We start from the raw sequence: 25,302 nt of genomic DNA, 5'->3' as shown, positions 1-25,302 counted from the left end.
TCTTGTATTAAGACTCATTGCTGTGATAAGCAAATGATAGTAAGACAAGCAATCCCCATCCCCACCCCCAACCCATCAAACAAAAAAGAAAAATTGAGCTTCCCCTGCTTTTAGTTCAGTCTTGAATGTTCAATCATTATCATTACAATAAAAATGTTGTGAGTGTCATTATTTGGCCTTCATTTTGTTATGTGGGCATTTTTGAAATTTTCCAGTGGGCCATGAGTTTGGAAAAAGTTGGGACACACTGCCGTAGATTAAACAACGCATGAAACAGCATCACAGCATCACAGCATTAAACAAAGTGACATTTTCTTCTGAATGACAAGCTGGTTAGTAATGTAAGTGCTGTGGAAATGAAAGTTCACTTCAGGAAAAGATGAAATGATGAGAAGATAAACTTTGAGCTCATATAGCACATTGCTGTAAGGGGAGGAGCTGCAGCAGGATGGCTGTGTTTTAAAATTCTGGATTTTTTGTCTAGATTTCTGCGTCCTCCACCTTTAACATATCAGTGTGATGATGCAGGTAATTAAGTTATTAACATTATTTGCTCTATTCACTAACAAACATCAGTGTACTGAAATGAACAGCTGCACTCAGGCAACTTCTGTTATAAGCTCATATTGTTTATACCTCCCATGCATTACAAACACTGAAGTCACAGAGGTAACCATCAGTTTGTCAAACATATACCTGTGATGATTGTGTAATTGCTCTGAAGGTACTTCCAGAACCAAACCTGTTTAACCTGATTCCCTGTGCTACAAATTAAAACGGCTGGCACCTGGACAAGAAACAGAGGTGCAGTGGGAGGTGATTTTTTACAACCTACTGGTCTCTTCAGACTCCACCTGTTCATTATATTTTAAAGAAACAGAGGGTTACCTCTGTGACCCAAATCTATGGTCATATACTGTATATTGTTAGATTATCATTATTATATTATACACATAAAGAAAACAAAATACCAGTATGTTCTGAGGCGGTCAGAGTTAAAAGACAAGTCAATAGGTGGAGCACTTCCCTTTTGCTGAAACACATAACGTCATACATAATCCTTTCATTTCTACCCATTTAAACTGGAACTGTGTGTGTTCAGTCTCTTAACTGCAAATTGAACCTTCAGTCACTGACTCACCTTAGGCCCAGCAGCTCCATCCTCACCAGGAATACCAGGTATCCCAGCAGCCCCATCGGGTCCTGGCTCCCCCTGGAAAACCACACGTACATAAACTCACAACATGTATTGATTCCACTGTGTTTTTGTGTATGTATACAAAAGGAGTTTGGCTGCCTTGCCTTTGGTCCTGGCTCACCAACACCTCTCTCTCCCTGAGGTCCAGGTTCACCAGGGAAACCCTGGTCACCCTGGAAAACAACACAAATCAGTGACTGAAAGTCGCGTCTGATGACTAAAATTTTTCATCCAGTTAAAATAAACAGTTAAAAATGACCAAGATCTAAAACGTGTATCATAAAAATGAGGCTTAAAACTGGATAATATTCCATTTTGAGCTTTTGGCAACCACAACAGTGATGCACGCACAAAGGAGACATGACGCCATCAACCAGTCCTCCAACACGACCCATAGGAGTGTCTCATGAAATGGCCCCCTACAGCCGCCGGTGTAGTGGATCTTGGTTGTCAAGAGACAAAGTCCACGTCAGGAGGAGGTTGTGGTGGTTGAATGAATATGACACAGGAGAGCGGTGTTCCATTCCCATGTGAAAGTAGCAGTTTATATGTTGTTGATATTATCCATGAGTGCTAATCATGTTGTTATTAATAATAATAAACACATAGACTGTACCGACAATGGCGTACCAACCTTCGTACTATAATAACAGTCATGGTTACAATAAGTACTTCCTCAACATTAGACGATCTTTGTTGTCATGGTTACAAAAATAACAACATGATTAACGTTAATAACGAACGATAATAGAAACAACATGAACTGCCACTTTCTCATGGGAATGGAACACCGCTCTCCTGTGTCGTATTCATCCATCCACCACAACCTCCTCCTGACATGGACTTTGTCTCTTTATACTACGTCACCACACTTTTCCCTTTGCTCCTGTCATCATTACTACCACCACTAGATGTTGCCTAGCAACAAAACTATGGGTCAAAGTGACCTGCTGCACAGACTCGTTTTTTACAGGACAGTCTTGAAGCCATTGAAAGGCCACCAAGTGGAATGGACCGTTACCTTGATTAAATTGATTCAATTTGTGGAAACATTTCTGATAATGTAAGAACACAACTCAACCAAATATATAACATCAGTCTACCTGTTTTTAAACATTTTAATGCAGACACATTACATATTATAACTTTGAGTAAACTGAGAACTGAGTATTTATTCCAGCACTGACTGTAAATGCTAAAATGGAGAAGTGAATCATCAAACAGACTCAGTCGCACATTATTTATCTAAACTTTGCTTTCAGATAACATCAGCCAACAGAAACCTTTGGTCATAACAGATCAAGTAAGGCTGTAGCAGAAAAGTGTACTGAATTGAGTATGAATGTCTTTAATGTTTATGAATTCAGTCCTTAATTACATTATTATGATAATTATTATTTATTATTATTATTTACACAGTCTTGCTTTAAAGCAAAGTATTGTACTGTGTATTTACCATATATATTCTAATGAATGTCATAGAAAGTTTGATGGCTGTTTAACATATCACTCATAATTCATATAAAAGCGACATTGTCAGTTCTCCACTGGTCCTATGCTACTAACCTTTGGTCCAACTATACCCAATCCAGGAGGTCCCCTGGGACCAGAAGGCCCAGCAGGCCCTTGGTCCCCCTAAGACAGGGAGAAAAATCAGAATTTAAGTTTATGTAGTTTCACAAATAAAGAATATAGAGTGGAAGAAAACGCTTCCGTTTTCATTGTCCTTGCCTTTTCTCCTTGGATACCCGCCCCTGGAAACCCCACCAAACCTGGTAGCCCGGGGGCTCCTGTGTTTCCCTGACAGTCAGACATGTAAGAGGTCAGACAGGTCATCCTTTACAGCATCACAGTGTTGCAGTATACATGTGTCTGTAAGCAAAACCACCATAAACCATTATCCATACCTTATCACCTTTGTACCCCAATCCTGGAGATCCACGGCTGCCCTTAGGACCTTCATACCCCCTGTCACCCTGAAAGAAACACACTGGCGGTGGTAAGAGAAGAGGAAGGCCTGGAAGGATCTTAAGAGTCAAACAATACAACCATAATTATACCTTTACTATTTAATATCCAATAATTATGAGTCACAGGACACCAGAGCAGACAGCAGTGAAGTTACATTAGTGAATTTTCTATCAAATAAAGTAAGAAATCATTATAATAAAAACCATGTTAGCTGTAATGAAGGTGTTTGTCCTGGAACTTACCTTGGGTCCTGGGAGACCCTCACCTGGAAACCCTGGAGATCCTTGCATCCCTGGTGGCCCTGCTGGTCCCTGGACACATCAATACAGATGTAGTGAATGTTAAATAGTGAATTAAGAGAGATAACATTAGCTGTCACTGTACTGACTGAGTGTTTAATAATATAACATGAATAAAAATCCAAGGTGATTTGTTGCGGACAATAGAGCTACTGTGTTGTTTACTACCCACACTAATCCATTTTAAATATGTCTATATACAACACAACCTTGAACCCTTAAATTCACATCTGGTCCAATAATGGGATGCTGACAGTGATGTCGGCTAGCAGGTATGGTGGCCCTGAGGGCTCAACCAAATGCAACTGAAGAAAACACATGGAAATAGACAAAACACAAACAACTTGCATTGTTACATTTGACAACACATGTGCTGCAAATACTGACAACACGATGGAAGTGTTTCCAGGGGACACTAAAAAGTGATGAGGGGCGGATGCATATAAGTTCAGTTTGTCTTTTAGATGGAATAAAGCACTTAGGGTAAACAATATATTAGCAGTTTTTCATTGTCTACATTCCAACACAGTGGACTGGAACAAAACAAAAAATATATTTATAAAGGCTTCGCTTTGATGGATTATAATATGTTACCAAATTACCCATCCATACTGATTAGAGGTTCAGTAATAATGTCTAAATAACGTGTCTTTAGTATTGATGTCAGCAGCCCACAGGTATGGTGTTATGGTATGTGTTCGAATAGATCAGCTATAAGAGCAGAACCTGGAGTTTCACTTAGTTTTATGAACTCACCATTGTCCCTGGTTCACCCATACCCATAGGTCCAGGTGGACCTGGTCTCCCGTGGTTCCCCTTGTCACCCTGAAAAATAAAGTGTAAAGATTAGCAATAGATAGTGAGGAATACACAGGATATGTATTGGCCTTCCTGCAGATAGATTATTTAATCCAATACTAAACCTAATTTAAATTTACCTTGGCACCAGGGAACCCAACACCATTATCTCCTGGAGGTCCAGGTGCACCCCTTGGTCCTCGCTCACCCTTTAAAGGAATGGAAAATGAACTTACAAACATGGCCATAGTTCTAACCTGTGAATTTAATGAACCATTTAATGCATCTAAAACTTGATTCCCAGGGTTCTTACTTTAGAGCCAGATGGCCCCTCTTGACCCTGGTCTCCAGGTCCTCCTATGGCTCCCTGACATAGGAGCGAAACAGGAAAGGGAAAGTAATTACATTTGATTCAACAAATAACATAAAATGAAGTTAATTTTAAAAAGATAAACCATTATGTTTTTTAACATTGGTATACAAATACTTAGCAGTGTTTGCCTTTAGTACAGTTAAAGCTAAGGTCAGACAGGTGCTGAAGGGTTGTACTGTTTCTTCTCCTTTTTCTTTTGGAAAGGACAGTTACCTCAACGTCCCTGTAGTGGTGATTGAGAGTTTCTTCAACTGCACCATCCAAGTACACATGGTCATACTTATTGGTTATTGGTGTGCACAAAATAGGAAACTTGGATCTGAACACTGTTGGCATTCTAAAACATCACATCATGGTCTTGCATCTTTGAGTTTATTTACCATAAATGACATGTGCTTTGCATTGGTGACATATACCACAGCATGCTGTGGTGTTAGAAGAGCACTCCACCAAGCAGCTAACTCCCACAACATTAGGAAAAAGATCCAAATAAATGCAGCAGAACCATCATCTCTACTCCAAGCATTCCTCTTCCTTGTGCCCCCATTACCCACAATGCAACTCAACAAGTTTGGTCAGAGGTTCAGGTGTGTTATGCTGGTGGCAGGTTATGTGGCCTGGGATCTCTGGCCTCAGGCAGAGATGAGGAGTGAGAATTCCACACCCCTGGACTTATTTCATTTCCAGAGCCCACGCCGACTCAAGTGACATCACTTGAGGACAGATGTCAGATGTCACACAGCTCCCCCTGCAGACACTAAATGCTTTACACTTTCTTCCTCATATGCATTAGTATTCCTAAAAACACATGGAAACACACTTTGATATGTACAAGTGAACCTGGTTATTCAGACATCCAGACAAACGTTACTCTCCATTCATTCAAATCACCTGAGACAGTTTTGAAACATGGGCTGAGCATGTTTTCATTTAACTGCTGAATCATATGTGCCAGACATGTTTGACATGTACAACATTGGGAATCTGCTGGTGAGCTGTGACTGCCCTCTGCTGGAGGAGTGTGGCTTCATTGTATGAATATCTGAGTCACATGGAGCTTTGTCCTCGGGTGACAGAAATCCACAGAAATTCAACATATCATGAAAAAGCTTATGAATCATGTAACTTTAATATTATTTGTCAAAACCATCAGGGCTTTTGTCAGATGACCTATCTGATCTCATTACCATGCATTACCTAAATAATAAACTCTAAAAAGACATAATATTAACTGTGATACATTAGATGACTGAAGCGAGTACCATATTTCTCTAGGAAGGCTCCAGGAAATAGACTCCTCAAACCAAATCATTTCTATTCTAGTCCTGAACCTTTTAGGACTAACCCAGGCTCCTGTTCTGTATCTTCAGGTAAAACTTTGACTCGGGAAATATGAAGTCGAAAAGATGTGATTTGTTGTAAATGAGCCAAAATAAACCAGCTGTTTCTTTAAATTGATCTCAAGTCAAACTGATACCAACTATGAGGCTTGTTTGAACTGCTGACACCTGGTGGATCCTGATACTTTGATGGTGAATGCTTTGGTATAATAAAAGGGACTGAAGTGTAGGTAGATTTCCTGGGAACTGGAGACAGATCACATGGACATAAAACCTAATGGCACTCAGATGGTGGGTGCTGTTGTTCTACCGATGCTGAAGGGGGCAACAAGCATTTAAGGAGAGAGGGAATGGATAACATGTGCCCAAATCCTAATCCATTGGGACAACGTCTGCCAAAAGACTACAACTAAACATTGCAAGCTTGAATTCCCTGCTTTAGAAAGGCTACATTAGGAGCGGGATAAGACCTAATCCACAACTCACATTCCACAAGTGCAGAGCAGAGGATGGACTCTGAGTGTGTGGCTCTCCACGTGACTCACTCGATTGTTTCAGCGTGGGCACATGGAGGGGGTGGGGATTAGGCTTGTCGGTGTCCTAGCCGGGCAGTGGGGGGTGGGTGTTAGGCTGGGTGGGGGGCACAGGAATCTTTCAATTTGACCACACACCCGTTCAGATATGAGGCTAATACAAATAGTTATCTGCAATTTTTACACTAACCCATATGTTTTATAGGTGTGCCACACGATGGTGATTTCAGGCTTTAAAATCAACGTTGAAGGTTGTTGTTAGCTGAAAATGGCCACACACAATCACCCTTTCCTCAGTCACCCCCCCCCCCCCCCGAAAGTCTAGACATTCTTGCTCCACTGCGTTGAATGAATCATTTCTTAAAGGGAAGGTTCAACATTTTAGGAAATGCACGTACTCACTTTGTTTCTGAGGTTCAGGATGTACAGTAGCCTACCTTAGTATAAAGTCAGCTGGCCTGGCTCTGTCCAAAATATAAAACACCTACGAACACATCCAATGTTTACTAATTAACACAAAATATTTGTTGTTTAACCTGTTCACAAACAGAAATGTAAATACACTTATTTGTGGTTTTAAGCGGAGTTACATGCTGGAACAATAGTTCATCCATCTGCCCAGTGCTTCTGAAAACCATTTCTGTGAATGGCACATGTTGCCAGATAAGCACAGGTTATGGTCTCTGTATAGGCACAATGGTAACCTTACTATAATAACAACATTTTGGGATGGTGTGCACACTCACTGCACTTGGCTGTTGTTTGGGGAAAAAATTGTTCATAAACCTAAAACCATATAGTTTTCTATGTCTGTCTGTGTACAGATGAAACAAACCTGAGGGTGTTACTCAGTGACCTTTAAATGTGTTTGTAGGCAATTAATTCAACTGTGGACAGAGCCAGGCTAGCTGCTTCCCCCTGCTTCCAAGTTGCAGCTAACTGCATCTTGACTGAATTGCATTCAAGTACATCAAGTACATTCAAGTTATCAAGTAATCTACTCGATATGAAAGAGCTACTGTAGTGACAGTAACACTGATTAGAATGATAAAGATTGACTTCTTGTTAATTATAAACAATAGAAGCTATGAACTTATTATTAGAATCTAAATCACACGGTATATTGTGGGTCTATATTTAATCATTTAAAAATGATATGATATATGGAAAAATTGAAAAGCTTTACCTGTTCTCCTCTGGGGCCTCTGGGGCCAGGAGGTCCATCTGCACCCTAAGGAAAAACCTTAATACAATATCACTACATTTATGCACAGTACCTGGTCACAGCAGCAGACATCATGGCAATTAAATAAATATAAAAAAGAAACCTACTTGTTGTCCCTTTTTACCGGGGGCACCGCATTCACCCTGTTCTCCCTAGAAAATACGATAATATGATAGTAATATATTAATAATATGATAATAATATGAGGAAACAGATAAAGCTTAATCTGGGCTATGAACCAAATCAAACTGTCTGACACTGAAGTTCTGCACTGAAAATATGAGATACATGTTTATATGTTCTTTATGATATCTGCACACACAGTGCTGAGCAATCACACAAAAACAGAAGAATGGGTGATAACAGTGCATACCTTTTCCCCTTTGCTCCCAGGTTGACCCTTTAAACAGAGAAAAGTTCAATTCAACTTTTCCAGAGTTTAGAGCAGAAAAATGGTCATGCTAAAAGAAAACCTCAACCAGTCAGATCTTTATCAAATTTTCAATTATAAACAAAGGTCTGTAGTGACAGAGGTGCTATGTCATTCAGTTAGTCATTGATAGACATTCACAACCTCAGAGAATATACATATGTGGGTCTATATTGTGTACACACACACACACACATACACACACACACACACATACCACTTGTTAGGTGTTTCTGTCTGACTCATGATTGGTGAGCTTTTCTCCAGTCACTGAACACAGTCAGTCCAGTGGCCCACAGCCACATGAGAGCACACTTAGAAATATTAGCAGCTCTCATCAACAAAGAGATTCATGGTGTGTCCAAAGACCGGTACATTTGACAATAGGTGCTTTTTGAAAAAAAAGAAAGAGTCTTAAAAGTCACCGGATCTTTTGAGATGTTGCTAGTTCGGCAACACTGTGCCTCTGTGTCATAGCTGGAGACACTATTTCTGTGTTGCAGCTAAAGTCCTAAACAGTTTTTCATCAAGAAATAGAACAAATTGTTGTTTTTACAGTTCTTTAAACAGAACAGTGCGCTAAATAATGAGCTTTAGAGGGGAAACACTGCAATAAAAGATCCAATACAGTCAGTTTGGAGCAGCATAAAATACTCACAGACTGACATGACAGCTGAAATCCCTGTAACCCCAACAAGAGAAGGTTAAGAAAAACATTTGATGATTACCTCAAGGCCCTCAATTCCTGGACGTCCGTTAATACCAGGTTCCCCCTACAGTGACCAGGCCCAGACAAAACAGTACATCAAACAAAACTTCATAGATTCTTTCGGTTACCAGCACTGGATTATGGAGACAATAGAGACTTACACGAGATCCCTTTGGGCCGGGCGCTCCATCAGACCCCAGGTCCCCTGGTTTCCCCTAGATGACAATAAATGTGAGATTGTGCAGAATGAGAATATTTGGGCCCCTTTTACGTTTGAGCTTTGTGTATGTATAGGCAAAGGTGGGACGGGGCATTCTCAGTGTGACCTGTCTGTAACCCCTGTCCAACATAAACCACCATCTCGGTGTAGCAGATTCTCAGATCATTACAGCCTGTGTGTTTGCTCATGCTTAATCTTCCATCCTTGACCTTTGCTTTTTTCCAAGGGCCTCTGTTCAATAGGACTGTCAGTGAAAACAGCCCTTTCAGCCGCCCCTCTGGCCACCTGCTACACTTGCATTGTGGGAAACATTTCCTGCCCTTTCACATTTTTTTTCACTGTAGTGCTTTGGATGCAGGCCAGACACACCTGCTGGCACAGGCTGCCAGCTCGGGCGCACGGCTCGGAGAATGCCACTGTGTGTGGCTGAGGAAATGACTGTCAACCTGAAGCCAGCAGACACTACAACAGCCAGTCAGTCTGCTGGTACAGATATAGACACACTGTGCACTGGTATTACTGCAGCCTGTAAAAAGACTAAAAGCCCTGCATGAAAAAGGTAAAAGTAGATAAGTATTAGCAGCAATAATGTAATTAAAGTATAAATATATATAAAGTCATGGCTAGCTCCCTCTGACTCATATATTATTATATATGACATCATTGGATGGTTAATATTGAAGCATCAGTGTGTCAGTTTGTTTGTTTGTTTCATCTTAAAAGTAATTAATAACTGTCAATGAGCTGTCAAATAAATGTAGTAGAGTACAAAGGACAATATTTCCCTCTAAGATGAGTGGAAGTGTAAAGCAGCATAAAATGGAAATACTCAAGTAAAGTACAAGCACCTCAAAACTGTACTACTTGTTAGCTGGTAGGTAACACGTCAGTTCATCTGATTAAGTATTGCTGTTTCGGGGGCACCTCGGTGGCGCACCTGGCAGAGTGCGTACCACATAGGCTTAGTCCTAACCGCAGCGGCATGTCATCTACATGTCTACATGTCATCCCCTACATGTCATCCCCTCTCCCTGAATTTCCTGTCAAATTCTCACCGTGCTGTCAAAAATAAAGTCAAAGGTGCCCAAAAATATATATAAAAAGAGAATTGCTATTTTGATGAGTCTTGGATCATCACTGATTCCATCGCTCTTTCTTGACCACATTTGCTCACTAGACAATGAAATGTATCTGATCCGACTGAGACTGAGCAACTGCCAACCTGACATTTCACACACACACACACACACACACACACACAGACACACACCCGATACACATCCCATCAGTTGAGCTTCCCCTCATTGTGACTGCAGAAGACGTGAGACATCAGCCTCCACAGGGCTGCAGGCCTGGACAACATCCCAGGCCAGGTCCTTAGGGACTGTGCATACCAGCTCTCAGAGGTGCTGACAGACACCTTCAACTCCTCACTGTCCCAACACGCCTCAATACTGCAACTGTTATCCTCGTCCCAACGAGCTCAGCATGTCATGCCTGATGTATTTCCTAGTAGCACTCACCCCAATAATCATGACGTGCTTCAATCGGCTGGTCATGAAGAAGACCATTGCTGTCACAGTGGACTCCCACCCATTGCATACAGACACAACCGCTCTACTGCAGGTGCCATTTCATCTGTGGTTCACCTGGTCCTCCCTCACTGGGAGAGCAAGGATTCCTATGTTAGACGGCTCTTCTTGGACTTCAGTTTGTAGATGACATGGTAGTGATGGGGCACTCTCAGTGGTGAGTCCAAGTATAGACTAGAAATACCTCCTCACTGTTGTATTCCTCCTCCACTCAGGCTAGTTTCAGGTCACATCCCTGTTTATCCAGAGTCATAGAAAATATGAACCCTTTGTGTGAAGTTTGTCATAATTGCTGTGAAGTCTTGAGTTATGGCTAAAGTGTTTGGTGATGTCACACTGACCTTTGACCTTTGATCACCAAAATCTAATCAGTTCATCCTTGAGTCCTACTGAATGTTTGTGCCAAATTTGAAGAAGTTCCGTCAAGGCGTTACTGAGATATTGTGTCCATGAGAATGGGACGAACTAACAACCTGAAAACAAGGTAGAGGTGGTTTCTGGCTTTAAATACATGGGCATGCACATCTCCAATAACCTTAGCTGGAGAAGCAGCACAACCAGTACAGTGAAGAAGGCCCCCCTTCCTGATGAGGGTGAAGTGCACTGGTCTCCTACAGGTGTGTGATGCAGAGCATCCTCACTTCCTGCTTCACCGTGTGCTACGGTAACTCCTCTGCTGCAGACAGAGGAGGCAGGCAGTGCAACAGGTGGTAAAGACTGCACAGCCTACCCAACATCAGCCACATTTACAACAGCAGGTGCAGGAAAAAGGCCCCCTGGATCATGAAGGACTCTACCCACCCAGCCAATGGACCCCTCCCTTCAGGCAGCATCAAGGTTGGGACCACCAGGCTGAGGAACGGTTTCTTCTTGGATGCTGTGAGACTGATTTTGATTCTGCACTTCAAGACTGAAAATTCAGACTCACTGAAAAGTTGCTGCTTCTTCATGGACACTTTGTTGTTTTGATTACTGCTGTTTCATATCAGAGCATTGCTGCATTCTGGGCCTACCTGGCCAACTTTTTTTTATCTTTTAGACATTTACAGTTTTATTCCTTTCCACACAGTCTGCTCATTTAACACTTCTATTTATATATTTATTTACTCATTTTTATTTTTAATGGTGTTTTACTGTGTGCTTTCTTCTTGATTTTATTATTGCTATTACATGAACTGGGACCTGAGTACCTCATTTCATTACCTTTCATGTTCTGAAATGACAGTGAAAACATCCTTATCCTTGATTTGATTGGTTTGCCAATTTTCTGAACAAATTTCAATGGTTGTTATAGCTATTCAGTTTATGGAAATTTCTGAAAGCTGCAATATGACTATGTTTAGGTCTGCAAGAGATTCACAGTGTTAATAAATCTGGTTTATTGTCCATACCTAGATGATACCTGTGTGGTAAGCCTCTGACGCTGCCTTTAGCACCACGCTGATCACACGCAACATACTGCATCTCATAAACTACTGGGCATGCTCTCCATGAACAATCAGGACAAACATTGAATTCTTTTATCCAAGGAGTGGTAAGGTCCAAACAGTTCCAACACATTCAAGCCAGTAGAGGGCCTCAGGACTTGAAGGGGCTATTTTTAAGTTTTTTCTTTTCGCTAAGCGTGGTTTCCTACCGGGTTTGGATAATGGTGATTGCCACTTGACAAGATCTTTGACCATTGTTGTGTTTATAGTACAAGAGGTTGTAATACGTCCTCTGAGCAGCTACATCTTCAGGGCAGATTGGTGGCTGCACTGAGTCACTATCAGAAAGATGGGCTGGGGCTAGCTGGTTAGCATGCTAACTTCAGTAGAAGAAAAGGCATGATAGAGACAAGAGTTAACATTGGTGTTTGTTTCCACCTCTGGAGACAGCTGTTGGTGAGTAAAGAAATGAAGTTTGATGCTGAACTCACAATGTTTCTTCTAGTCTGGTAAGTAAACAGCTGCTAATCCTAAAGTTAGCTATGTAGCAATAGCTAAACTTACATATAGCTCAAATGAGATTTTTGATTTACTCATTACTCATCCTTCAGTTTAAAGTTACCACCTGGTTCCACTCCTAATATTTTAGGTAGTAAGGGACACACAGGATGTATGTTAATAATCAATAATCATTATGGGAGTTAAGTTTAAATGAATAATATAAGAACATAGAGAGTCTGAGACCTCAGTGTCTATAGAAGGTAACATACAATTTAAGTAAAATATTCAGTGTGTGACGTCAGGAGAGATGAGAATGATACTGACAACGATGCAGATATACAATGATTCAGATCAATAGTATATTACTCACAGGAGATCCAGGGTGACCTCTTTCCCCCCTTTCACACAGGCAGGTCTTTGGGTGCGGGCACTAAAACAAAGACATAAGAAATATATGATCCAAAGTCAACAGTGTGCAATATAAAACAAACAAACAACAAAAAAAAAAAAACAAGAATAATTAGCATTAACATTGAGAATCTACGATTTAAATGTTAAAAATCATGTTACTTACCCCAGTTTTCACAACTGTGCTCTGAAAGAAACAAAGAAAGCTAGAATTACTCAGCAATTATGTCTACTGAGTTTTGACTCAGCAAAACACTCAATACTGTAGCACTTAACATTCATATTCACTCATTGATACTGTATCACCCTGTGGAGTTCCCACTGTAAACAAATATAGTTTGAACCTGAATTCAGCATTTGATTTCTGATTTCAACATGTCTGCTGTGAACCAGACCTGTCACCAAAACACACTGTGGTTATTCTTAAAGAAATAATTCTACATTTTGGGAAACAGGCTTATTCACTTTCTGATGGAGAGTCAGATGAGAAGATTGACTCCACCCTCATGTATGCCCATTAAATATATAAATACTGCATAAGGCCTCAGCCAGCAGCCAGTTAGCTAACTGTAACTGGCTACAAAAACGGTGTAAAAATAATTCAGCATTATACCTGTCTCCAGGATGTTACTGGTCAAAGCCAAGAAATAGTCTGACACGTAATGACAACATGTCATTTTAAATGACAAAGCAAAAATGGACAGTTTGTCCATTTACAATAAAATCTACAAAAGTGAAGGGGTCTGAAAACTTTCTGAAGACACTGTACACAACATGTCACTAGTGAACTTAAGAGGTGGTGACAGGCTGATTAGGTTTGTGTTGGACGCATCCAAGCTAGCTGTTAGGCTAACCAGGCTAACTAGCTGCTGGCTGTAACCTTATATTCAACAGAGGTGTAAGTCTCCTCATCCAACACTTGTTTCCCAAAACATTTAAAAACTTAAAGCCATACAAACATGTTCAAGGTATTTTCTACTTCATGAAACATTTTGTGTTTTGAGACCTGCATTGTTTACATCTGGGTTTTTTGCCAGGCGACCCTTCATTTTTACCACTACCACTGTTGTGTGTATTTGTCTGCCTGCTCCTAATCGGTCGGCACTATATGCTTACATGACCCTAAATTTGATATTGTTGCTTTTATTGTTTGTGTTTTATAATATTTTCATTTGATCTGTTTTATTCTTCTATTATTTTTAATACACATAGCCTACATATTATTATTCCTTCTGAGTATGTTTATTTTTTCACTGTTTTTGTGAATGCATCCTTTCCACATAAGGCTTGTTGACTGTTCACATTAAAATCAGCCTGACACATGAAAGGCCTATAGATGTGACTGACCAGTTCATTGAAGAGTCTGTCTTCCATCTGGCTGTCAGCGAGGCTGAATACGTGCTGCTGTGGGGGGGCGCTGGCAATGGAGCGCAGCTTTGCACCCATGGTTCCATCCTTGGTCAGGCCCGACAGCCTGATGGTGAACATCCTGATGTTGTATTGCTTGGCCTCAGCAGCAGCTGTCACAGCGCTGGGGCTGCGAGGGTGGTCCGTTCCATCCGTCATCAGCAGCGCCACCCTCAGGCTGCTGGAAGAAGTCTCGCGGCTGAACACCAGGGTGGCGTTGGTGATGGCGTAGGCAGAGTAGGTACCGTGTCCGATGAAGGTCATGGTGGCCACCCGGCTCTGGAACACGTCCAGATCCTGCCAGTCTCTGAAGTTGTGCTCCACTGAGACCGTGCTGCTGTACTGCAGAGCGGCCAGGCGCAGGCGCAGCCGCCAGCCAGCAGATTGGAGCTGCATGAGCCTGGTGCTGAAACGTAGGATGAACTCCTTCTGTCGCTCAAACAGCAGAGCTTTGGCTTTCTCCGAACTGTCCACAATGAACATAATCTCCACTGGGCAGATCAGGGCTGGCAGCAAAACACAGCAGGAAGTGTTAGGCTACATTGTTCCACCAGCACTGGTGCTCCACTGATATTAGTCCCTCCACCCATTCAACACTTTGATCAACTACATTCGCTGAAAATGAATGGCCAGATTGCTACTAAACGTGATACGAATTATAACAGTAAACAGAGGGTGATTCCTAATGCTTTTAGTAAACCTCTGATCTTTCATCAAACGCTACCACTGGGTTCATTTTGTTCCTGGAACCAACAGACTGGCCCTGCCAATAGTGTTGGATCTGATTCGCTTATTACAGACCTGTTGGTATCAGCACATACTGTATTTGTAAGATCAGTAACAAACCACAAACAAATATCAACTGATATGCTGTATCATTTTTTGTTCTGTCAAATATCAAAATGAGTATTGGCCTCAAGAATTCGACACCTAGGGCTCTGATTTTCAACTAATTCAAGGTGGATAATAATGGTCACCTGAGGATTCAAATACAGAATCATTTTTGTTTACTTTGTTCATCTGCTGTTGCACAAAAGGGTGAAAAAGGCAAAAGACACAAGACACAACTGACGGTTTGGGTTAAGCACAATAATAATGAAACTGTCATAAGGGCCATGGTGTGACAATTCATGAAAATCTGTGTTCCAACCTCAGCTCCTCTTAAACTCTGCATTCAGTCATTCATACCATTCAGTTCATAATGATGCAGTACAAACATCTTTAAACAGTAACTTTAAAGATCAACATTTCTACCTGACTGAGTACCTTTCAGTTTTCCTACCTGAAAGAAACAACATATGTTAACTGCTTTTAAGTCATTTGACACTTAACAGACACTTAATACTCAGAACAGGACACAGGGTTTACACACTGATATATTTCATGGCTTTTGAAACACTTACTTTTGGCCTCATTGATGATGATCTGGTTGTCCTCCCTCTGTCCTTTTCTCCGTCTGCTTTGGCATCTGGTCAAGCTCGACAGAGTCAAAATAACAATCAAAACCTTCAGGCCTAACCGTAACCACCGCATGGTCATTCTCCGGTCTGCTCAGCCTGTGGAAACAAGGAGAGGGTTACAGAGGTGAATGAATACCATCAGTCCTCTGCCACACAGCTTCACTTCAATCCACAGGGTGACGACTGCAGCAGCTACTCACCGAAGCAACAGTTGAATTCCCTCAGCATCCTGTGATGATTGTGATATCCTCTACATTCTGTGGGTTACACACTTCACCTGGCTGCTCTCTGTTAGAGCTGAGGTCGTATCTTTACAATCACAGCTGCTGTTTGACATCACTGTCACCTCTACTACTCTTCTGTTACCAACTGCTACTGCACTTACCATCTACCACTGCTGATACTAGTGCTAGAATTTTTTGATTATTTCTGCATAAATGTGATTAAGTATTTTTTATCAGTCAGGTATTTACAGTAATTCACTGGGCTAGCCATAAACACACACTCCTGTCTGCTTATTTTATCTATGAGCAATTTCTCAATATATTGTCCAGAAACTGTGTTTTTCAAAATACATATCAATATCATTATATAGAATTATATACACTGATTTTATCCATATCACCCACCCCTAATTACCACTACTACTACTACTGTAATTACTACTGATATTGTTACCACTAATACTACATTTAATGACAACAACAACAACAACAACAACAACAACAACAACAATAATAATAATAATAATAATAATAATGATAATGGTGATGCTATAGAACTACTTGCGTGAATATTATTTTGTAAGATTTAATTAACCCTTGTACATAAAATACACTGAATCATCAACATCAACTGCTAATTACTTTTCTGGGTAAATTTTCTACAATTTTTTTTTTTTGTTGTAGATACAGCCTGTGTCCACATTATCATGTCACTGACAATTTGAGTAATTATCATCCATGATGAAAACTGGTCACGTACCTGTGTGTTAATGAAACCAGGGCACCAGTTTCATTCATCAATGAGATCGACCGGCGCTGATGTGCTGCTCCCACTGTAGAGGCGCAGAGAGCAGCGGCACCAGTGGTCTCGCTCACCGGTGACAAGCCAACCACACTACAGCAAGTCAAACGTCCTGTTACTCCTTTCACAATAAAGCTTTACCTGAGAGAGAAAACGATGGTGTTTTTACTCTTGAATGTGTTTGCAGCTACAGTTGTATTTCATAGTTTAAATTGGAGTACATTTTGAAACGCTATTTGTAATTTGTCTGCGCTGCTCAACACTTTTTCATGAATGACAGATTTTCTGCTTTCATTTTGAAGACAAATCGTTTTCTGAAATTAACAAACTGATGCATCTGCACCCATATGTCACTGCATTACTGATTGTGATAAAGTGTCTGGGAATGCACGACTAATACCAGCCACAGATTTTATAGATGTGAACATCTATAAACATCAAACAAGTAGATGTTTTATTGTATGATGTATTTAAATCATTATCACTGATGGACGTATGTTAAAGCACCATATTAATGCTTTAGCATTTTAAGGTGGAATTTATTTCAGCTACTTAGTTTAGTCTATAACAACATATCACACATCCTATTTTATAAACTGATATTTTCTGGATGGAAGTTAACTAGTATAGGCTGGAAAATGAATGTGGTGGAATATTAAGTACAATGTGAAAGGGATTTAAGTTGAAGTAGAAAGCAGTATAAATTAAAATGTCATGACTGCCATATTGGCAAACAATTAGCCCAATTACACTTCCAACAAACACAGAGAAACCTCAGAGAGAACGGGTGTTAATCCAGAAAATGTTATTGCAACTATCTTTCACTGAAGAAGAAGACAAAACAGTCCAGTACAGAACAAGTAGCCTATATACAAAAAAAAAAAGACTGGTAGAGTGAAGAGGACTGACTGTGGATTTAGGAGTAGGCCAGTGTCTGGGGTCAGACTGAAATATGGTCCATCCAGGGTGTGGGAGAAAAAAAGTAATATTCAGGATGTTTTGAATCTAATCTATGCCGAGTGGCAATTTAAGAATGTTGAATGACTGTGAGAAATTGTACCTGGAGGATGTTGGTATGAGAAACTATTAGCTGCTCCCATAATTCATACAGACAGGCTCAGATAAGGCCTCATGCCCAGCTCCTTACATAAATCATGAATATGTCTGAGACCTGCCACCATTCTCTGTGAGAAGTTACCAGTCATTCAATAAATATTACCTGGAACCCTGAAGAAAACATCTCCTTATATAACACATTCATTTGCTACTGCTGAAAATAAACCCTGCTCTGGACTGACCTAGATCAAACTATCTGCATAATAAGTGCTCAATGTCTATGTCGGCACATTAAAAAGTTAGTAGACTAAAGTGGGTTCATATCCAGGACTGGTTCATTGTGACAATAAAATCCTGGCAAGAGAAAGAATTGGAAACTAAACAATGGAAAATAAACGATGTATATAAGATAAATTGTTTCATAAATGCAAACCACGACAGTTACACTTACATTACACTTTAAGCTGCAGTAATACACTTTTTTGTCCACTTGGGGGCAGCAGAACTAGCTGTAAACAAACTATCCCATAAAGTTTTATGACTACCATATTAGCAAACAGTTGCCTATTTACACGTACAGCAGACACAACAGAACAACATTAAGATTCATTTAGTCATACTTGTGGCCATCCAACAAATGTGAGTCCAGCATTCAGTCTCCTTTTAGCTTTATTTTGGTTTCAGGCAACTCCAGAGAAACATATCTGTCTTTGGCTGCTAAATGAGCCTTTATGTTCATCAACCAGTAGCTAATGTTGTCTGTTTGGTGCTGGGAAGACAGTGTATAGTGGATTTATTGGAGATTTATGGCTGGACCCACCATGGGCCAGTGTTAAATGACTGACTGACAGACTGACTATCAGACTGACTGACTGACTGACTGACTGAGTGATATATTTGAGTGAGTGATGAAGTTAATTGTTCAGCTGCGTGTTGGACTTTTCCCATTGGCTGTACCTCTGTCAAAATGATTTGGCATAAACAGTTTCTGTTACATCATCAGTGTGCATTTACAGCAGGTACACAACAGTTTTCAACAACTGTATTTGCTCAAATAGTGAATGTGGCTTTATTTTACCTCAACTGCAGAAGGTAACAGGTCTTTATGAGAGACAGGTCTTTATTTCTAATTCCCTCTGTTTGATATGTATAATTGGTCATACTGGTATTTTAGTATGGTACCTCATTTTGATCCACTCCCATTTGCCCTGTTATAGGTAAACATAAACTCAACATGTCCTGTAAGCGTTTCAAATTAAATTAATTTATTTCTTAATAGAGCTTTTATTGCTACAGTTAGTGTATTGTCTCATTTCTGGTTTCTGGTGTTTGGTGTCCGCTAGTTTCTTTGGCAGTTAGCAATGACCTCTCCCTCCCTCTCTCTCCTGCTCTCTCTGTTCGATTCCTCTGCCTCCTTTAGCAATAATGGCATGTATAATTAATGTAGTTTATGGAGGTGAGGCTCATTGAATTGGAAGTGTGACAGGCACACAGAGAGGGTTCGTAAAACCTTCATTAATATGGCAGCCCACCAGGGTTTCTCCCTGCTCCTGACGGCCAGTCCAAGTACGGAACTGTGTGAAACCCAACACAGTCCAGCCATATACTAGGTTTATACCATCTCTTGTTCACAGAAAGCAGCTACCTGCTACTGCTGGACACAATGTTGACAAAAGTGGTGAGACTGAACAAACAGTTAAAAAAGTAAAGTTGTGGACAATACAACCAAAACAATGTGCTGAAAATGGCTAAAAAGTTCTGTAGAGCTGAGGGGAACTGGGTGAGAATTATCTGTCGGTCAGCAAATTAGAGCACACCTTTCATGTTAGTCAGCTGATCTGTTGTTAATATAAAAAACGCTCTGTATATATTGTGCATATGGAGAGACAGATATGGACAGTCTGTGAGTGGATGAACCAGCCCGGGTGCCTGGTGCTGCTGGGTGGATGGGAAGAGACTGGTGGTAATGCTGGCAGTGGCACGCTGTCTGCAGACAGCTCTGTGCTAAGACAACACAGCCAGACAGCAACAACACCAATAACAGGCTGGGAGTTTAGAGAGCGCTTCCTGCGGCAGTTCAACATATTTTGACTAGGCCAACAGGCTTTTTTTCAGCACACGGCTGCACACCCAGACACTCTCTGGACACAAGTATGGAGAGCTGCTAGTGGTGGGCAGGAAATGTGACACAGCCTCGCAGCAGGAATTATCCAAAAAACTAAACAAAGCTCAATATTGAAAGTTGTGTGTGAGCTGCAATAGTCTGCTAAGGTTGTTAGAAGGAAAAAGCAAGTAAGTGGTCCTTGAGTATGTTTATTTTGTGTTAACTTAAAAAGTATTAAAGGACCGCTGTGACATTATGGGAACTCGCTTGTTTGCCATCTTACATTCCTTTGCACAAGTGGTCACCGTCAATGCATACATGAACCTACTGAAAACAGTGACTCAGTACAGATATTAGTTGGGTATGCACAGTATATAGACAAGCTTAGCACAAAGCTGCTAGATTAACTTTGATTAAAGGATTCCAGTAGTGTCACGTTTTCACAGAGGAAAAAGGTGAAAACATACACAGAAACTTCTCAAACCAGCTCTGTAGATGACCTGACTCCTCCTCTGTCTGTCAACATGTTCCAGGTCAGTGTCTGAGGATCATCTGTTATTCTCTCCCACTTTGTATGGTCCTCACCAGCAAAGTGTTACTGGCTGTGTGTGTTTGTGCTGCAGCGACTGGAGTCATCATTGTTTATTTTATTTTATTTACGTTGCAATTTAACATTTCAAAACAAAGCATGAAACTAATGTGCTGCACAGAGAGTTTGTAGCTGTTGCTAATTTGCCCCTCCTGCCCCTCGTTGGGCTTTTACATATATAATGTCATTACAACAGTCAATGGCAAAAACAACACAACTGATTATATCCTACAATTAGCTAAAAATAGACGGATGTTCACCGATTCACCACGCTCCTAGTTACTGTTACTGTCTTGTCCTTGGATATATCTGGAGCTGAACTGTTGATACATTTATAAACTGATTTGAGAAAGCAAAGATAAGTAGATTGTATCTTTACAGTATGTGACCGTGATGCTGTGAGAAAGGCTTTTTGTCCATTATTTTCAGGGCCTCACTGTATCAGGATGAGAGGGGTCTGAGTGTAGATGGTGACGCCTGAGCCCACACTGTGATACAATATGAAAATGTGAAAAAAAACATAAAGTGCATGAATACCTGTGTTTTGAGATCTTGAGCCGTGATATGTTCACTTACTGATGTATGTCCTTGAGTGCGTTTGAGCTGTGATGTGCAGCTGTGCCTAAGGTACAAACTCAAACAGACTTCAACTTCAAAGTGCCATATGCTGCATCTCTGCCAGGCTCCACAGACAGTTTTAGGGCCTGTGAGTTCTTACATTAGGTGCTCGCAGGTATGAGGTCTTCTTGAACCTGCCATGCATGGATCATTCGTTAAAGCTCCCTGTGGCAGTTCAGACTTTGGCAGGCCTGACAGCTTCATACAGTCGGTCCAGGAGCCCCACTCAGGGGCCCTGATAGGCATGTGATAGATAAGCAGAGGTTGTTTTAGACATGTTGGCTCACATTGCATCAAGAGGAGCTGCTGCATTCATGGCCAACTTCAGTGAATAACAGTCTGTGTCCACTTTGGTATGTGGAATATGACCTGATGACCTTTGGAGGTATGAAGGTATGGGTTTTAAACATAAAGAACTTTACAAGATCCACAGCTCAGTCCAGCAGTTATTGTGGTCATTTTGGGGTTAACAGGCAGAACAGAATGGCATCATAAACATCCAGCCCTCCAAAAAAGACTTAAAATGGATTCATCTGAAGATGGGAATTTACATTACTATGACTGATGATGACTTAAACTACCTGACAAAGGCAAACAGGAAAGCAGAGACAGGCTTAGGCTGATATATGAGTGTGATGATGAATTGGGCAGATAATTGCTTTTTAAAATAAACAGGCTGTGGTCAGTGAGGACCCACCAGCAGGATCAAGAGGATCATTTTATGTGACAGTTTCAGGAGTGTCAGTCTATAAAAGCTGCAATGAAACTTGCCTCACTCTGCCTGTGGAGCCATTAACTCATTCAAAGAATTTCTCTGTCAGTGTCCTACTGAACCACTGAATACCTGTCAGTTTGAAACCTTTTAAGCTTAAAAATGGTCCATTACATTACTTACAATCATCAGGTGGACACAAAAAGGACTCCAAATTAATGCTTATACTGCCCTGTGTCAGCTGGAAGTGTAATTAGGTTTACAGATCTTTTCATTTTATACTGCTTTCTACTTCAACTTCCAATCCAGTTCAAAAGGAAACATTGTAGTTTTTATGTTACTACATTTAACTGAAAGCTATAATAATTAGTTACTTTGCAGAAAATTTTCATCCACGAAATATCAGATAGATAGATGGATAGATAAATAGATACCATAACAACTTTTAAAGGTGATAATATATCAATGTTTTGTGTTCAGCTTGTTCAGTTTGCCCAAAGTGGCTAACAGAATGAATCAATACTGCTTTAAAATATCAGTTTTTGCCCACCACTGCTCAAAAATTAGTATTGGTATAAGTTTCCACATATAGGAGCTGTGTACAATAGAAATAGTTCATTTCATTATCACTTAATCAGCAGTTTTTCTCTTTCTTTTAATTAATAGATTTATCATTTAGTATATAAAATGTCAGGAAAATGCAGATCACTCTTTCCCAGTCTTCAGATTACAGCCTTGATGATTTTAGAGGCCTAAATAAACATGTCGGCACTCCCTAGTGGACAAACAATGCCATGGAGCCACTGTTTCAACATCACCTCAAACACATCTGTGGCATTCAGGTGCTGAATGTTATGTTACTTATTGGCTGGCTAACAGGACTTTTAAGTTTTACAATGATTTCAAATACAGAAACATTTAAGGAGCTAAATGCAGCAAATGTTGACATTTCTCTTGATAAATGATGTAAAAGATAAACCAATGATCAAAATGATCAATTAACTTTTTGTTGATTGACTGAACTGAACATTTATGAAATTTGTCAGGGCTATAAATTCTTTATGGGTTAAAGGAGAAAAAAAAGAATGAATGACTGTGTGTGTGTGTGTGTGTGTCTGGGTTTGACAGAGATAAGCAGTGGCAGAACATGAAGATGTTCCCATGACAAAACGGGAGATGGAGGTGATAGTGTGTGTGAACAGGAGCAGATGGAGCAGATGCTGCAACATTAACAGCAGTGTCTCAACTTGCTGGAGCACGGCAGCTGCTTTCCTCTAGGCTACTCCTCCGACTGACGGTGGCAGGGACATACTTAGCTCTTTTACAGCAGTTGACATTATCACCCCGCCTCTTTGATAATGATATACACATCCATACTTTGGTTTGCCATAAAACTATATTTTACAGAGATAATTTCCTCCTTGATCACATTTAATGTCACTATTCTGAAGTGGTGGGAATTTATCATTCTCTGGAAAGATGAGACTTAAAATCCTTTCAACACACTCTGAGGCCCAGGGCTGTGCAAAAACTGGATCATGTTACACACTGATTCAGGACCAGATCCAATGAAAAAAAAAAATAATTTCTGTCCAATTACCTGAAGTGTGATGAACGACTTTGAAACTGATGCTGCAAAACTGCCCCAACAACTTTAAGAGCCAAAACAAAATACATATAAATTAACTTAATAATAAACCAAACAGAAAATGGTTTGTTTTTAATGGTAAGAAGATATTTCACTCTAATTGTCAGCGGTGGAAAAAAAGTATATTCAAAAATATTTTAAGTTTTTCAAATGTTATTCTACTTTACACTTCCTATGCCAATATATTTCAGAGGAAATATTCTCATTATAACTCTTTTTTCTTATTTATTCATCCATTTTCTACCGCTTATCCTCTAGTAGGGTCGTGGGGGGGCTGGAGCCTATCCCAGCATTTCGGACCTTTCGGGCGAGAGGCGGGGTACACCCTGGACAGGTCGCCAGTCCATCGCAGGGCACACAGAGACAAACAACCATTCACTCTCACATTCATACCTATGGTCAATTTGGAGTAACCAATCAGCCTAGTCCCCATTTGCATGTCTTTGGACTGCGGGAGGAAGCGGGAGTACCCGGAGAGAACCCACAGAGGCACGGGGAGAACATGCAAACTCCACACAGAAAGACCCCGCGTCCGAGCCGGGACTCGAACCCGGAAACTTCTTGCTGTGAGGCGACAGCGCTAACCACTGCACCACGGTGCCGTCTTTTCTTATTTATATAAAAAGTTAAATTGAAAAAAAAAAAAAAATTATTGCCATACAGTAGATTAAAGTATATAACCATATCTAACAGTTCAAAACCTATGATAACTTTAAAATGCTACTTACTGGCCTCTCTTCACTGGTTACAGTGAAGTGGAGATTTGTTTTTAAAGAGCTGGCCTCAGGTTACATCTCAGAACTCGACGTCCCCTTTTCCACATCCAGACCCCTGAGATCTAATGACCAATCACTGCTCTCCATTCCACACATCCAGTTAAAAACCAAAGGTGAATGAGCTTTTTCGGTTGTTGGCCCTAAACTGTGGAAGTTTCCCACTAACAATTAGATCTTCCTCATCCTCTGATATCTGTGACACTCATCTAAAGACGCATCTCTTTTCTTTAGCCTTTTGGTCATCATAATGACAACATGCCCGACCACACTGGCTTTTGTTTGTATTTTGTTGTTGTGTTATCATGTTATTCAGATATTCTGTGCTTTCGTTAATTTTCCTTTGATTCTTCCAAATAATCCTATAATTTAATCTCTATAAAGAACTTTGGTCAATGTCTTTTTTAAATGTGCTCTGACTTGAGTTCAATATTTTAGAAAATACATACAAACCACCCTCATGTCTGGTGGTTCAATGAACGGCGTTCATGATGAACGTGAACATGAGCGGCAACTTTTACGGTACGCAGCGTTTGAAGCAGTTTTATGAAAAAACAGGTGAAGACTCAGACGGATTATACTTATATACGGATTCTAAATGTAACTCATGTCTGTGATTCTTCAGTGGTGTACAATAATTCATTTAGTTTGGGAGTGGCAGTGATTTGGGGCTGGTGATGGATGGGTAGAAGGAGGTTCTATTGAAAGAGAATAGCGGCCTATTTTTTAAAAAAAAAAAAGGCAAAGTCAAGGTGGAGAAACATCAGAGATGATCAAGAGAAATGGAGGAACCTGAGCTAAACTTCAACTGTAAAGTGTCTGAATACTTATGTCAATGTGAGATTTCACTTTTTAATAAATTTGTCAAAATTTCTAAAATTCTGT

The 25,302-nt window shown here is 40.4% G+C and overlaps 1 protein-coding gene across 1 annotated transcript in view; it reads right to left on the bottom strand.

Annotated features, from left to right (window-relative positions):
- Positions 1-15,964, bottom strand: part of col28a1 (collagen type XXVIII alpha 1 chain) — a 31,714-nt gene extending 15,750 nt beyond the window's left edge. The window contains exons 1-18 of the mRNA XM_022746652.1: positions 15,835-15,964; positions 14,372-14,937; positions 13,191-13,211; positions 12,987-13,046; positions 9,038-9,091; positions 8,896-8,940; positions 8,111-8,137; positions 7,845-7,889; positions 7,699-7,743; positions 4,580-4,633; positions 4,407-4,475; positions 4,225-4,293; positions 3,412-3,480; positions 3,106-3,174; positions 2,930-2,998; positions 2,765-2,833; positions 1,303-1,371; positions 1,142-1,213 (exon numbers count right to left, since the gene is read on the bottom strand). Coding sequence (XP_022602373.1) covers positions 1,142-1,213; positions 1,303-1,371; positions 2,765-2,833; positions 2,930-2,998; positions 3,106-3,174; positions 3,412-3,480; positions 4,225-4,293; positions 4,407-4,475; positions 4,580-4,633; positions 7,699-7,743; positions 7,845-7,889; positions 8,111-8,137; positions 8,896-8,940; positions 9,038-9,091; positions 12,987-13,046; positions 13,191-13,211; positions 14,372-14,937; positions 15,835-15,964 — 1,602 coding nt within the window. The remainder of the gene's footprint in view (positions 1-1,141; positions 1,214-1,302; positions 1,372-2,764; positions 2,834-2,929; positions 2,999-3,105; positions 3,175-3,411; positions 3,481-4,224; positions 4,294-4,406; positions 4,476-4,579; positions 4,634-7,698; positions 7,744-7,844; positions 7,890-8,110; positions 8,138-8,895; positions 8,941-9,037; positions 9,092-12,986; positions 13,047-13,190; positions 13,212-14,371; positions 14,938-15,834) is intronic.
- Positions 15,965-25,302: the final 9,338 nt, after the last annotated feature.

The sequence above is a fragment of the Seriola dumerili genome, unplaced genomic scaffold, assembly GCF_002260705.1.
Source record: "Seriola dumerili isolate Sdu_G_001 unplaced genomic scaffold, Sdu_1.0 BDQW01000108.1, whole genome shotgun sequence".
In the NCBI taxonomy this organism is placed as follows: Eukaryota; Metazoa; Chordata; class Actinopteri; order Carangiformes; family Carangidae; genus Seriola; species Seriola dumerili.
This window is presented reverse-complemented; position numbering and strand designations above follow the sequence as displayed.